The sequence below is a fragment of the Mastigoproctus giganteus genome, chromosome 14 (assembly GCF_048544385.1).
Source record: "Mastigoproctus giganteus isolate SK-2022 chromosome 14, ASM4854438v1, whole genome shotgun sequence".
In the NCBI taxonomy this organism is placed as follows: domain Eukaryota; kingdom Metazoa; phylum Arthropoda; class Arachnida; order Uropygi; family Thelyphonidae; genus Mastigoproctus; species Mastigoproctus giganteus.
This window is the reverse complement of record NC_143588.1, coordinates 71,546,082-71,560,611: the sequence shown is the minus strand read 5'-3', so window position 1 is coordinate 71,560,611 and position 14,530 is coordinate 71,546,082. Positions and strand designations below refer to the sequence as shown.

At 37.2% G+C, this 14,530-nt stretch overlaps 1 protein-coding gene across 1 annotated transcript in view; it reads left to right on the top strand.

Moving 5' to 3' along the window:
- The window catches only part of mdlc (RING finger protein mdlc), a 97,035-nt gene that overhangs the window by 18,763 nt on the left and 63,742 nt on the right, over positions 1-14,530 (top strand). The window contains exon 2 of the mRNA XM_090388259.1: positions 6,164-6,240. Coding sequence (XP_090244385.1) covers positions 6,164-6,240 — 77 coding nt within the window. The remainder of the gene's footprint in view (positions 1-6,163; positions 6,241-14,530) is intronic.

Below are 14,530 nucleotides of genomic sequence, written 5' to 3'. Positions count from 1 at the left end.
CTCCTAAAAACCAAATAACAAACAAACCTCTTTGAGTAAATCCCACTTCAGCACACTGTGATCATTGCCACCTAGTGGTTCCTTTATCTGCAGATTCTTGATGCATGAAGAATCATTACTGATAATCAGATCAAGAGTATTACTCCCTCTAGTTGCCTCCCGATCATGCCGCTGTAGAAAACAATCATCCAATAAATACAGAAAAGCCTTGCTAGTTTGTGAGTGACAACCCACAAATTCCAGTCAATATCCGGGAAATTAAAATCTCCCATTATAAGACATCCTAATTTACTGGCCCACTATTTCTCTGCACAATTGCTCATTATACTCATCAGATTCATTAGGCCTATAACACACAGCTACTCTCATTTTTCCTTTCCCAGTGCTTATGTCACACCAAACAGACTCAACATTGCATTGTTCACCAACATCAATTGGATGCACTTCCTTAGATTTTGTTTCTTAACTAACAGCATAACCCCTCCTCCCTTTCTGTACACATTGTACTCCCCAAATTGCAGTTCCACACTGCTTATGTCTTTGTCTTGACTAGCACTTCAAGCTCATCGAATTTATTAACTATACTCTTAGCATTGGTGTACATGCAAGTATACATGCACCTGCTTCTACTCTTAGTTACCCTAACACATCCCATGTATTTACTTGTTCCATTATGACTCCCAGCAGTCCTGGAAATTCCCAATTGCCTTGCTTTCCAGGCTGCTGCTCAATTGCATTTCAGTAGAAGTAGTGCAAAAATCTGCCAGCGGCTACTATTAATCTATTAGTCTGTGTATTCCCCCAAGCTAGCAGTTTTCCGACCCACCTAACTCTGCCTCGATAGCATCAGCAAATATTCTTGCACCCTTTCTATTTAAGTGTATCCCATCCCTGTAGAAGCACAGACCAGGCTGAGAAAAATTCTACCCCTTGAGCCTTGCAAAATCTCTCCAGGGACAAATTGATCGACAAGGCTCTCATCATATATGCCCTCCTATCATGTCTGGGCAGAATTGCAGATACTTTCAAATTCGACCCTAACTCACGGCTTTTTTTCATCGACTTGTATTTGTTAAGTAATTCCGCTGGTCTCCTACTCTTAATATTATTAGTGCCAACGTGTACAACAATATCACCCTTTGTGCCCTTAAAAGATGATATGTGCTCTACAACATCATCAACCTTTGCCCCAGGTCCTGTTCCATCTACCCTTTTTGCACAATATGGTCCCTGTTTCCCTGACAATAGAGTCAGGGAAACAGGGATGTGGGCAGCTGAGAGCTTGATGGGCTTTTTAATTTTAATCCTTCGAGGACATCCACCCTGTCCTTCAAGCTCTCATATAAGCCCATGATTTTAATCCTTCGAGGGCATCCACCCTGTCCTTCAAGCTCTCATATAAGCCCATGACAATGCTGAGCTGGCGCCTGATTTCCTCACACTCCTTACATCGCGTGCGCGCACACACACACACACACACACACACACACACACACACACACACACACACACACACACACACACACACACACACACACACACACATTCCCTATGGCAATACCATGTCCTGTTCCTGATTGCTCCAAAAACATCAAACAAGCAGTGCATTTCAATAGACTGTGAATCGTGGAAGCTACTAAAAGTTTCATACCTTTTAAGGAATATTGTTCAAGGTTTAGGCCTAAATGGTTATCAAATGAACTAATCAGTCTCGTGACAGAGAAGAAAAATGCATGGGATGCATATAAATTATCAAGCGACTCAGAAGCCGATGGCAGATATAAGCTAGTCTGTAATCAAGTCACAAATGAGGTTAGGCGGGCGAAGGCAGATTACGAGAAATTTTTGGCAAAGGATGCTAAAAAAAAACAGCAAGGTTTTCTATACTTATATAAACTCTAAAAGGAAGGGGATGAATCTGATTGGTCCACTTGATATCGATGGTTCGACTGTTGATGATCCTGCTCAGATAGCAAACAAACTGAATGAGTATTTTGCATCTACATTCAAACATGAGGAGTTATTAAGGTTTGAAAATGGCCGAAGGTTATCAAATTGTAGCAGGGTGCTTAATGATTTTGTAATAACTTAGAGCAAAGTGGAGGAGAAATTGTTGAAGTTAAACATAAGAAAGGCACCTGGGGTGGATGGGATCTATCCAGTTATATTAAAGGAGGCAGCAAAGGAAGTAAGCAAACCCTTAGCCATAATTATGAGAGCTTCCTTGGACTCAGAGGAGGTACCCATGGACTGGAGATGTGCAAATGTATCCCCAATTCATAAAGGGGGAGCAAAGGGTGACATGAGTAATGACAGACCAATTAGTTTAACTTCTATTCCGGGTAAAATAATGGAGTCACTGGTTAAAGATGCATTGCAGGATCATCTAGACAAGACTGCAGCAATAATTCAGACCCAGCATGGGTTTGTTAAGGGAAAGTCTTGTCTGACAAATTTGATAGGATATTATGATGTGGTTACAAAGGAACCGGATGCAAAAAATAATTTTGATATCATATACAGTGTACTTAGATTTCAGGAAAGCTTTTGACACTGTTGTGCATGAAAGATTACTGTACAAATTGGAGCAGAATGGCATTAAGGAAAGTTGCTACAATGGATAAAAAAATGGTTGAGTGGGAGAAGACAGAGGGTGGTAATCAATGGATGCTGCTCTTCGTGGACTAATGTTATTAGTGGAGTCCCACAGGGATCGGTGTTCGGTCCAATGTTGTTTTGTATATATATTGATGAAGGTATATCAGGTTTAGTGTCGAAGTTTGCAGATGATACAAAGGTTGGCAGGGTTGTTAATGACAGTAATGGCAGTGTGCTTCTTCAACAGGATCTAGAAAATTTGGGCAGATGGGCTGAGAAGTGGCAACTGAAGTTTAACCTTGAGAAATGCAAAGTACTGTATATGGGTAGAAGTAATCCCAGAGAAATGTACCAACTGCGTGGTTACTACACTTAAGGTGGTAGAAAATTAAAAAGACCTGGGAGTAATTGTGCAGTCAGATATGAAGTTTTCTGAGCAATGCAGACAGGCTACCAGGGCAGGTCATGGGGTTTTGTCAATGATATATAGGAATTTTGCTAGCATGGAAAAGGAAGTGATTGTCCTTCTGTATAAGACAATGGTCAGGCCACGCCTTGAGTACTGCGTACAGGTCTGGAGGCCTCATTTTAGGAAGGATGTAGATTTGCTTGAATGTGTACAGAGAAGGGCAACAAGATTGGTGAGGGGAATGAAGGGATCCTCTTATCAAGAGAGGCTTAAGTTCTGCAAATTGCAGTGACTGGAGACTAAGCACCTGCACGGTGATCTGATTGAGGTGTATAAGGGCTTGAATTGAGCACGCTGAATTCTGATGGGATTCTTCCACTTGTTCAGCTTACGAACTTTAAGGGGGCATAAATTGAAATTAAGGAAAGACAGATGTAGAATAGATGTGCAGAAATTTGTGTTTAGCCAGCGGGTGGATTATTGCTGGAACAAACTTCCATCTATCATTGTAAGTCGATAGGTTAAATAAATTTAAGGAGGAACTTGACAAACATTTAGAGGGAATGGTTGTGTGAAATTTTTTTTTTTTTTTTGGCTGATGCTGCATACTCACTTTAGCATTAGTAGAGGCATATGATGTAAGAAAGCAAGCTTATGCAGCATCAGCCAAAAAAAAAAATAAATAAATAAAGACTTCCACTTCACCCCTCCATTCGTTCTAAATACCTATCCAGCTGAGCCTTTATTTAGGCTATCAACTTCCACAACAAGGAATGGAAGTCTGTTCCACCAACCAACTACCCGCTGGCTAAAGGCAAATTTCCGCACATCTATCCTACATCTGTCTTTCCTCAATTTGAATTTATGCCCTCTCAGGTGATTATTCTGAGCAAGAGGGAGAATCCAATCAGCATTGAGCATGCTCAAACCATTCAAGGCTTTGTACACCTCTATCAGATCACCTCGCCGGTTCCTAGTCTCAAGACACTGTAATTTGCAAAACTTTAGCCTTTCTTCGTAAGAGCAACCTTTTTTCCATTGACTAATCTTGTTGCCCTTCTCTGTACTCATTCCAGCAGCTCTACATCCTTCTTGAAATGGGGCTTCCAGACCTGTATACAGTACTCAAGGTGTGGCCTGATTATTGCCTTATACAAGGGAATAATCACCTCCTTATCCCTGCTAGAAAAATTCCTATATATCATTGACAAGACACCATGAGCTACTCTTGCAGCCCATCTGCACTGCTCAGAGAACTTCATATCTGCCTGCATAATTACCCCCAGGTCCTTTTCATTCTCTACCACTGTCAGTGTAGTACCACAGAGTTGATACGTTGCTCTGGGGTTGTTGTTTCCCATATGTAGTACTTTACATTTGTCAATGTTAAACTTCGTTTGCCACCTCTCAGCCCATCTGCTCAACTTTTCCAGATCCTGTTGCAGCAGCATAGCGTCAGTAGTGTCTTTAACAACCCTGCCAACCTTTGTATCGTCTGCAAACTTGGACATTAAGCTTGCTTTCTTGCATCACATGCCACTACTACATCTTTAATACAACAACAATTTGTCCATATCAAGATCTTTTGGGCCTAATAATAAATCTTTACATGTTTCACAATTATTGCTCTTTAAAATTTTTCTAGCTAGGTAACCTGAGACATGCCAATACATTTTCATTATAAATATCCATATCCTCATAGTACCTATGCAATTATAACTCTTTCACTTTGTCAGTTAGACTCTGGCTGACTGACTTGATTTCAGAAACAGTAAAGATGCTATGACATATTTCATGATGTTTCCTATGGAATAATTTAATTATTTCATAAACTATTATTTTGATTAATATCAATACACTATCCATAAAAATTAAAGTTTTCATCTGTATCTCATCTTACACTACTATTGTAGTTTTTCATTTAAGAGTTTTCTGTGGCGTATTCACACCAATATTATATAGATAATTATAACTCTTGAAAATATTATGCCTGGTTGCATTTAGTCTTACTTAATTGGAGAGTACATAGGAAAGGTTTAAAGTTCCTGTGAAGTTTCAGCTTTCTAGGGCTATAACCCCTGGCTTAGTGCTGTGATGGGTTTGTAAAGGTAGGGTACCTGCATGTACCTAGAAATCTTACAGTAAAGATCATATTTATTATTTCTAGGTAAGGGTACAAACTTTTTGATACCCCTTCATATATCCCTGTTTTTAATAAAATATGCTAGTTGTAGAATTATTATAGTTTTTTTATTATAAAAATCATGTTAGGTAAGTATATAAAAATTTTAAGTAAATGTATAAACTAAATCAGTCAAGTAATGAGATTTCTGACACTTTTGTTCTCCATAAAATTATATTTCTAAGTACTGTGATTGACCATTTGTTGGTCTCTGCTTTGAACTGTAGTGCACAGATCATAACCTGAAAATTAAGAATCTACACAAACAAATACTTATCTCAAAAATTCTTGTAATTAACACTTAACATATTAATTTTAGCTACAAAGTACAGTAATCTAATAAATGCCTATTTTAGGTGAAAAAATATTGTTTGCATGCACACAACCTGGGGAGAGGGGTCAGAGATTTTGAAAAAGGTGGCAACTTTAGTTAGATCATTGTTTCAAATCCAATTTAAATATTTTTAAGGTCTTATCACCATAATCATTCCAAACAGTAACCATGCTTTCTGTTCCTTTTAAGGGACATATTTCACTCTTACTTTGAGTCCATTTGGTCTGTTACAGTGCTGTATAAATAAAGTTCTGCATATTTGAACATTTTAGTCAGTTCTTCAATTTGATCTGGCTGGGTGTAGTGTACATTGGCACTGGTATGCCTGTCATGCAGTTGAGTTTGTACCCCTATCACAAAACTAGGACTCATTGTTAACAGTGAGCTTAGAATATCAGCTGCTTTCAAAAAAACAATTATGATCAAGTTGTAAACTTCTCTGATCCTTTGGGCTGTATTGGAGTAGCATATTAAAGGTATTTTTATATTGGTCTCTTGTATAAAAATGTACAAACATACAAAATCATTCGCATGATTGAATTTTTTATTTCTAAAATTTAATTTTAATCATTCGCATGATTGAATTTTATTTCTAAAATTTAATTTTAACACTGCTCATTGACCTTTATTTATTTTATAGAGAATGGTAGTGATCAAGAATCTGTTGTGATCAAGAGGGAACGAAAATCAACTACAAATAATCCCATGATTCAAGGAGTGAGTTCATTTTTTTGAAAAAATTGTGTAAGTGTAATTAATATGCATGTATAGAATTGGCTGTTTCCTTTTGTCATATTGTTTGTAATAATTTAGCATAACATTGACTAACAATTCAGCCAATACGTATTAATTAGTATTGACAAAATGATTAAAGGAATCAAAGTTTACATAGTACAGGCAGTCCTATACTTACAAATATTCAACTTATGAACTTTTGCACATACTAGCTTGCCCTTTTGTTTTCAAAAAAATTTGAAGAAAATTAAAAATTGCACTAAAATTTTTAAAGTTACAATAATAAGTTTCTAAGTTGTGAAACTTATCCGATATAAAATTGGTGTTATTGGTGTGGATGCAAAAACTTGATCAGTCTGTGATAACCATGCTGTGTTTACATTTTATTTTTTATAAAATAATTTATAATTATTATTTTATAAAATTCGTATCCTTTATACCACCAATAAGTCTAGAAAGTGGAAAATGAATGAACAGAATGATTGTAATAAAACACTATGATAATGGATTAAAAATTAGTGGAATTTACTTGAATTCTGGTGTGAATTGTTCAGCTAGTGCGACAATTAACCCAGCAGTGCTTGCACCTCTGTCTATTTCAAGCAGTCATGTGGAATCTGACAGATGCCCAAATTTATGTAATTTTTTAAAATTTATTTTAAATTTTGCATGTGGTGTACTGATATTTTTCATCTTAATGGATTACAGTACTTACTAGTTAGTAAGTTACTAGTATGTAACTTTTAATAAAAAAAATTAAATATTAAAAAAATGGTGCTTTTTTATACATTATTTAAAAATATATAAATTAATACCATTGAAAATGAAAATTACAGTCATAATATGTAAATTTGAAACTAACAATAACTTGTAATTTCCAGTTCAGTGAACTGTTAAGAGAAAAAAAATTTAAAACTTAATAGGTGCAAAATTAATTTTTTTTTATTTTTTTCCAAACAATAAAGGAATAAACAGGTAAATAATAATCAAAGCAAGAAACCATTTTATGTCAATAATAATAATAATAATAATTGAGACAAAATAACACAATTTTATATAATAATTGAACATAAAGAGGAATTACTTTCCAATGCAGATACCTCTGCTATTCATCAGCCAGCATGCCAATTTCAAACTATATGGGTAAGAAGAATGATGCTTACAAGTCACTGAAAGAAAAACTAACATGTTAACTAAGAGGACCTTTTCTTTAGAAAGCTAGAGGGCATTATTGGTGAGTAACACTGAGCTAGAATAGCAGTCATTTGATACACATTTAATTTGAAATGCTGGATAACTACAGAGCAGAGGAAGTTACAAAAATTGTTGTGCGAACCCTGCCAGGTTCTTTGCATATTTAATTTCAAGTAAACAATTTTTCACTTCCAAAACATCCCAAATAAAAGTTTGATTATATTTAGGAAGGTAGGGAAAATAAATTCAGATTTTAATTGTTAATTAACAATTAATATGCAACAGATATTTTTGAAGGATACCCCTTGCATCCTTCATGGTTACTGTTCTTATTCATTGTTACATATTAAAACCTCTATACCAATGAATCCTACTATTATTAGAAAGAAACAAGGTACAGTAATGGATCAGACGGAAAAACTTTTTTGGGTTGGAAGATCAGAATCAGATACATATGCTGATATACCTTAATTTAATTCAGAACAGGCTTCAAGTCTGTCTGACAATATTAAGGTTAAATTTGGTGAAAGTTCTAGCAAGGGAACATTTAGCACTAGTCATGATTGGGTTATGAGGTTAAGGCTAGAAATGGTATGACATCATTTGTATCACAGAGACATGGCTGTCCTCCAATGAAGAAGACCTCGCATTTTCTCAAGCCACTTGCTTCTCGGGCATTTTTGCCTCCAGGGAACGGACAACTGGTGGTGGTATAGGCATTCTCTTCAACACAAAAAAATTCTCACTCACAAGCTCAGCAACACTAAAAACAGAACTGTTTGAAGCTGCAAGAGCCTCACTCAGCATTCAAGGCCACAGACTTGATGTGTGCACAGTCTACATCCCCCCTCCCACAGTAAAGAACACTTTACAAGAGATCTCCAACTGGATCATTAATCAATGCCACCCTAAAGCAACATTACTAGTGTGTGGAGACTTTAATATTAGCTCAGGCCAACACAGTCTTCGCAAATTGTTATTTTCTAATCTGGCATCAGTAGGTCTGACCCTCCAGAATTTTTCCCCTACCAGAGGCTCTAACCTGTTAGACCTAATATTTGCAACAGACACCCTCACTGTTGACAGCCAACCGGAAACAGCCTTCATGTCAGACCATCTACCAGTAGGCCTCATCCTTCCAATCACTCCCAGGACATCCTGGCAACATCAGGCACCAGTTAAGAAGACAGTGATTAGCCCTTCTCTCCTCAATCCAGAGAAATGCTGCTTTGCAGCATCTATTTTTCCTTGGGAAGCCCTAAACCAATGTGATCCACAGCTCGGGCTGCACTTTCTTACCTGCTGGCTGCAGTCTATTGCTCGAACTGCAGCGTCAAAAACAGTTTCAATCTCCTGTTGAAGCAAAGCATGGTGGACCCAAGATCTCAGCCTTAAATTTTGGAATAAACAAAGACTACATGCAAAATGGAAAGCAAAATTAGACCCACTAGACAGAATTGCATACTCAAGAGCCTGCGCCTAGTTCAATAGAAGCAAATCTGAAGCCATTAAAGCCTATATCGACAAAACAATCAAGATCGGGAAAGCACCGTTTAAGGCAAGGCATGATGAATTCCCTCAACAACTTAATCCAATTGAATGGCTAGACTACATCACAAGATTTAAGCCAAAGTCAGCATCAGACTTTAAGAGCATTCACAACAGTTGTCAGCGAGATGTCCTCGCTTCCATCATCATCACAAAAAGAGAGCTTATCCAGGCCATCAATGATATCCCACCAACGTCTTGCACTGGATATGATGGGGTCCCACAATTCATTCTTAAGAGCGTTAGTGTATTCATCATTGATGCCCTCCTAGGTATCTTCAGTGGAATCCTCACAACGCGAAATTTCCCAATAGCCTGGAATCAAAATATTGTCCGACCAATCCCCAAAACACAAGGAGCGACATCAGTTTCACAATTCAGGCCAATAATGAAAGCCTCATGTCTCCTCAAAGTCATGGAGAAGTGCCTTCTTCCTATCCTAACCAACCAGGTTCTGCCATGTGAATCACCATACATTCACTATGCCTTGAAATGCAGGTCCACCATTACAAACCTATTGCAAACCACCAACACCATTCTGGGGGTTCTACAAGATAGGGCTGAGATGGCAATTGTTTATCTGGATATCCCGTCTGCATTCGACAGCATAGACATCCAGCCCCTCCTGCAACTTTGTGAGGATGGATACCAGATAAAAGGCAATATACTGGAATTCTTGAAGTCGCTACTTACAACCAGGGTCCTTCACTTGACTGTGAATAAAAAATCTTTCACAAGGAAAGTTTGTGTAGGTGTACCCCAAGGCGGAGTTCTCTCAGGGCTCCTCTTTACGGCTGCCATCCACCCATTCCTGTGTCAGCAAACAGAATTTATCAGTTATGTAGACGACTTGAAGCTCCTCTATCGGATCAACGGGACCGCCTTACCTGATTCTGTTTCTGGAAACATTATCACAACAGCCTCAAGGATCTGATTACATACTTGGCACAGTTCTCTCTTAAGATAAATCCAAAAAAATCTGCACAAATGGTATTTTCCCTCAAATTAAACCCAATGCAACTAAACCTGGAAATCCACGGAACCCCCATCACCCTAGTCATCAAGCACAAAGATCTCGGCGTTATATTCGACCCTAAACTCAGTTTCAAACACCATGTTGCAGACATTCACAACAAGGTCTGCAGAGCAAGATGGCTTGCCAAACAACACCTCCTTCATGTCACAGAGCCTGAGTACACGCTCCAATACATATACCGGTTTCTGCAGCCAGCCATCACCTACGGGTCAGAAATTTGGGCATCGGCAACGAAAACCACGCTAAAAACCATTGCATCTGATGAGTACTGGCTTCTTCGGTGGATCCTCTTCAAGCATAAACTGCCACCACTCATACATACTTCAGATATCACCCAACTTCTAAATTACAGAAAAGTCTCCAAACGGATATTTGCCCTGCGCTTGCTTGTGTCAATTAAAATGATAGCGGGGGAAGTCAATACACCAAATTTTTGGCAGATGTGCAATTGGAGGATTCCCCCCAAAACCCTTAAGAGCCCTCTCCTCTCTGCAGTCTGTGGCGTGGAGGCTCAGAATAGGGGATAGATTCCTGCCCGTGGAGATGCTCCACAATGTTCAGGAGATGGATGTGGACTACAAAAAGTTCATAGAGGACAAATTGTACAGAAGACGCATCATCAGGGAACAGCTTTCGTCTTTAACCGAGTGACTGCCATCCTCTTTTCATCGCTTTTCATCTATCTTCATTTCACATGTTAATATTAATTTTATATGTAAAATATGTAATTATACGTTTTATGTCCTAATATATGTTTTAAGTAATTTTTTCTGTATAAGTTATTTAATGTTAAACCCCTAGCATTGTCGCTGTTGTGGGTATTATTGCATCAGGCAATCATGTAACCAATCACTGCCTGCAATAAAGATCGCATATATATATATAAATAACTTTCATAATATTAAGTGAGTGTATAGTGCAAATGATGTTGTAGCAAAGGGCTTTCCTGAGACTTTAGTGAAGATAATGCATAAGCAGAATCATGGTGCACACCAAATTTTCATTGCAGATAAAACAGGTCTATATTGGAAATATATGCCTGAGAGAATATGCATTGCCAAAAAGGAAGAGTGTGCCTTGTTTTAATGTCTGTAAAGACTCTTAGTCGGTGGTAATACAGCTGGTGACTGCAAACTTAAACCTTTGTTGATCTACCACCACTCAGAGAATTCAAGGCCTTGTTAGTGATTGATAATGCCCTTGGGCATCTCCTTTCCTTGATCTCTACACTGGCATCAAGATATTTTTTCCCCCGCCTAATGCTGATGATACAAAGGTGGGAATGAGAGAGAGAGAGAGAGAGAGAGAGAGAGAGAGAGAGAGAGATTATTTGAATGAGCTATGAAATAGTAGCTGAGGTTCAGCACTAGAAAATGCAAGGTCTTGCATCTGGGTAGCAGTAAAGGTTATTATATAACCCATAAAAATAATGCTATAAATAGGTAATTCTTTTCTTACTATTGAAAATCATCCATATTTTGATAATACCTTATTTTAAGCAGTTATTGGCAACGTAAATGCCTGAGAGTACTATCTGTTACATCTTAAAATGCTATCTAATAGTAAATAATATAAGTAACAGATAGTAAATAGTACTGTCTGTTACATCTTAAAGCCCTTTAACATGCAGTATTTAGATCACTAGAAGAATATTAAGCATTAGTAATGGCAAATGAAAACGACCCAACTCATTTTCCCATTTCATCTAATAATATGCCTAATTTTCCCTTAAATTTTAATAAATTTAAGGGAAATCACTCTCTGGCTGAAAGCAAAAATATTCATACATCTATTCTGCAACCATTCTTTTTCAATTTATGTCTCCTTATGTGTGTTGTCCAAGAAAGGTAAGGATACCATCAGTGTCAGGTCTCCTCACAGGTGCCTAGTTTCAAGCACTGCAATTTTGCAGAATTTCGGTTGGTAAGAGTACTCCTTTGTGTCCTAGACTAATCTGGTTGCTGTTCTCTGCACTCATTCCAAGAAATACATCCTTCTTAAAGTGAGGCTTGCAGATCTGGCCTAACCATTGCCTTATACAACAGGATAATCAATTCCTTGTCTCTGCTGGCAAAATTTCTGTATGTCAGTGAAAGAATCTTGAGCTATCCTAACAGTCTACCCACAGAAGATTTCTATGTTATTCTAAGATTACTGCCACCTATTTAGTTTGTTGGCATCCTGTTCAGGATGGCAACAAACTAAATACAGTCCAACTTGGTTATAACGAGCATAGAAATAATGAGATCATAGCTGTAATAAGCAAAAAGCCATAATGATTTTAATTTACTCGTATTCCCATACAATCACTTACTGTTATAAGTTACCATACAAATTTTGGTAACTATGCAAACTCTTAATTGCTTGGGTAGTCGAAAAAACCCAATTCTTGGAATAGACAAAAATGAAAAGGGCACCTTAGCTTTTATGACTATCTGCATTGGATTAGTGGCTGGTTTATGACCATGTCCTTTTGGGGATGGGGGCTATACAATAGTGCATTGGCATTCTGCTTGTTGCGTTACCCTATTTACAGATTGTCTTATATTTACTGAACCATAAATTTATTTCGCGACTTCTAAGAATTTTGTATGCAGATCATTTTACTGTCATTTTAAAGTAAAATCAGTTAGAAATGAACTCTTCCTTCAGAAACAAGTTCTACTAACAAAAGAAAGTGTCTCTCGATAAAATTATAAATATATTGCTCACCTCCAGAGGAATGGAATAAGGAAGTTGTGGGTAGGAGAAACAATGTAGTAATTCTTTAATGAACACAAGTAATCCTTTAATGAATGCAGGTTTAATGAACAGAGTACAAATTGAGATAAATTAAATTAAAATAAAGCAATACAAAGCAAAACAGTAGCTTTCGAGTCTAGGGGAACTCTTCATCAGCTGAATATAAATATTAGTATGAAACAAAGAATGCCCGGGTGTGGTCATGTAAGGCAAACAAAGCGTGACATGAGTGCAAGCAACACGAGTTGTTTGCACTCATAGATTTAACTCATCACTGATATAGTGAGTAATGGTTATAACGAGGAAATTTTGTCTGTCTGATGCTCGTTATAACCAAGTTCGACTGTATATATTTTACCGTATTCTATTATATTATATTCAATAAATACTTTATTATATTTTAATTAATTATATTATATTCAATAAATACTTTATTATATTTTAATTTATTATATTATATTCAATAAATATAATAAAATAGAATACAATAAATAAATATTTATTGTATTCTATTATATTAAATAAATATTTAATATAATAATAGTGCCATCCATCCATCCATCATATCTAGTGGGCCAGTGTGATTTATCCCTTTCCTTCTAGTGCTAACGTAAGTGAAGAATTCTTTGCTACTTTTCTTTGCATTCGTAGCTAAAGATGTCTATAATTTGTGTTATCTTGCTTAACCCCTTCATAAACTTAATTGTGGACTAGTTTTTACTTACTGTCGGTGTTTGCTGATCATTTGTAATCATTCCTTGCATTTTTCTTCTCTGCCACTGGCTTCATTGGTTCATCTGACATCCATTTAAGTTTAAACCTTGAACGGTATCTCTCTGTTGGTACAAAATGCTTGATAGTTTCTGTGATTACTTTCCTGAATGCTTCCCATTTAGAATTTACAATTGGTAACATCATCAGTTCGACCCACTGAAAAGAATTTGACTTGTATCTTTACAAAAGCAAAATACCTTCCCATTGCCCTTGACTGTAGTTATATCTTTAAGTAGCTCCCACGTCGACATATCATGATCACTGCTACCTAGTGGTTCCTTTATCTGGAGATTCTAAATGCACGAGGAGTCACTGCTGATAATCAGATCATAAGTATTGCTTTTTCATTTTGGCTTTCTAACATGCTGCTGTAGAAAGCAGTAATCAAATAAATCCAGAAAATTTCTGCTATTTTCCCATAAGTTCCAGTCAATATCTGGAAAATTGTCTGGCCCTCCTGCAGTTTCCTTTTGGGTTGTTTATGCCCCCCCCCCCAGCTTTGGCCATCAATGACACAGGATTTGCCAGCACACACCAATGTTGCACTACCTTCACTGGGTGCAGGATTAATGCTCTTTCTTATGAGTCAGTATGCCAACATACAGTGGCCTGCCTCCTCCTGGCAAGGACAGGTCCTAGGAAGCAGCTCCCCGTGTGATTGCTGCTTAAGGTAGCTAAGTAACCAGAAACAACATTTTCAACATAACCCTGCACATATTCTTTGTAAACATACATATAACATCATCTGTCCTTTTTACATCATTCTTTCTTAGCATAATATACCATGCAGAGTTGAACTAAAATTCGATGGCTTCCCTACCAGCGACGAATATATACATATATGTCCTTCCTACACATACTGACCATATTAAAATTCTGCATCCCCTATGTCTGAATGGCACCGTGTCTCTGATATGCCTACAATATCTGCATTTCGTGATTTAGCCAGCACTTCAAATTCATCAAATTTGTTTATTA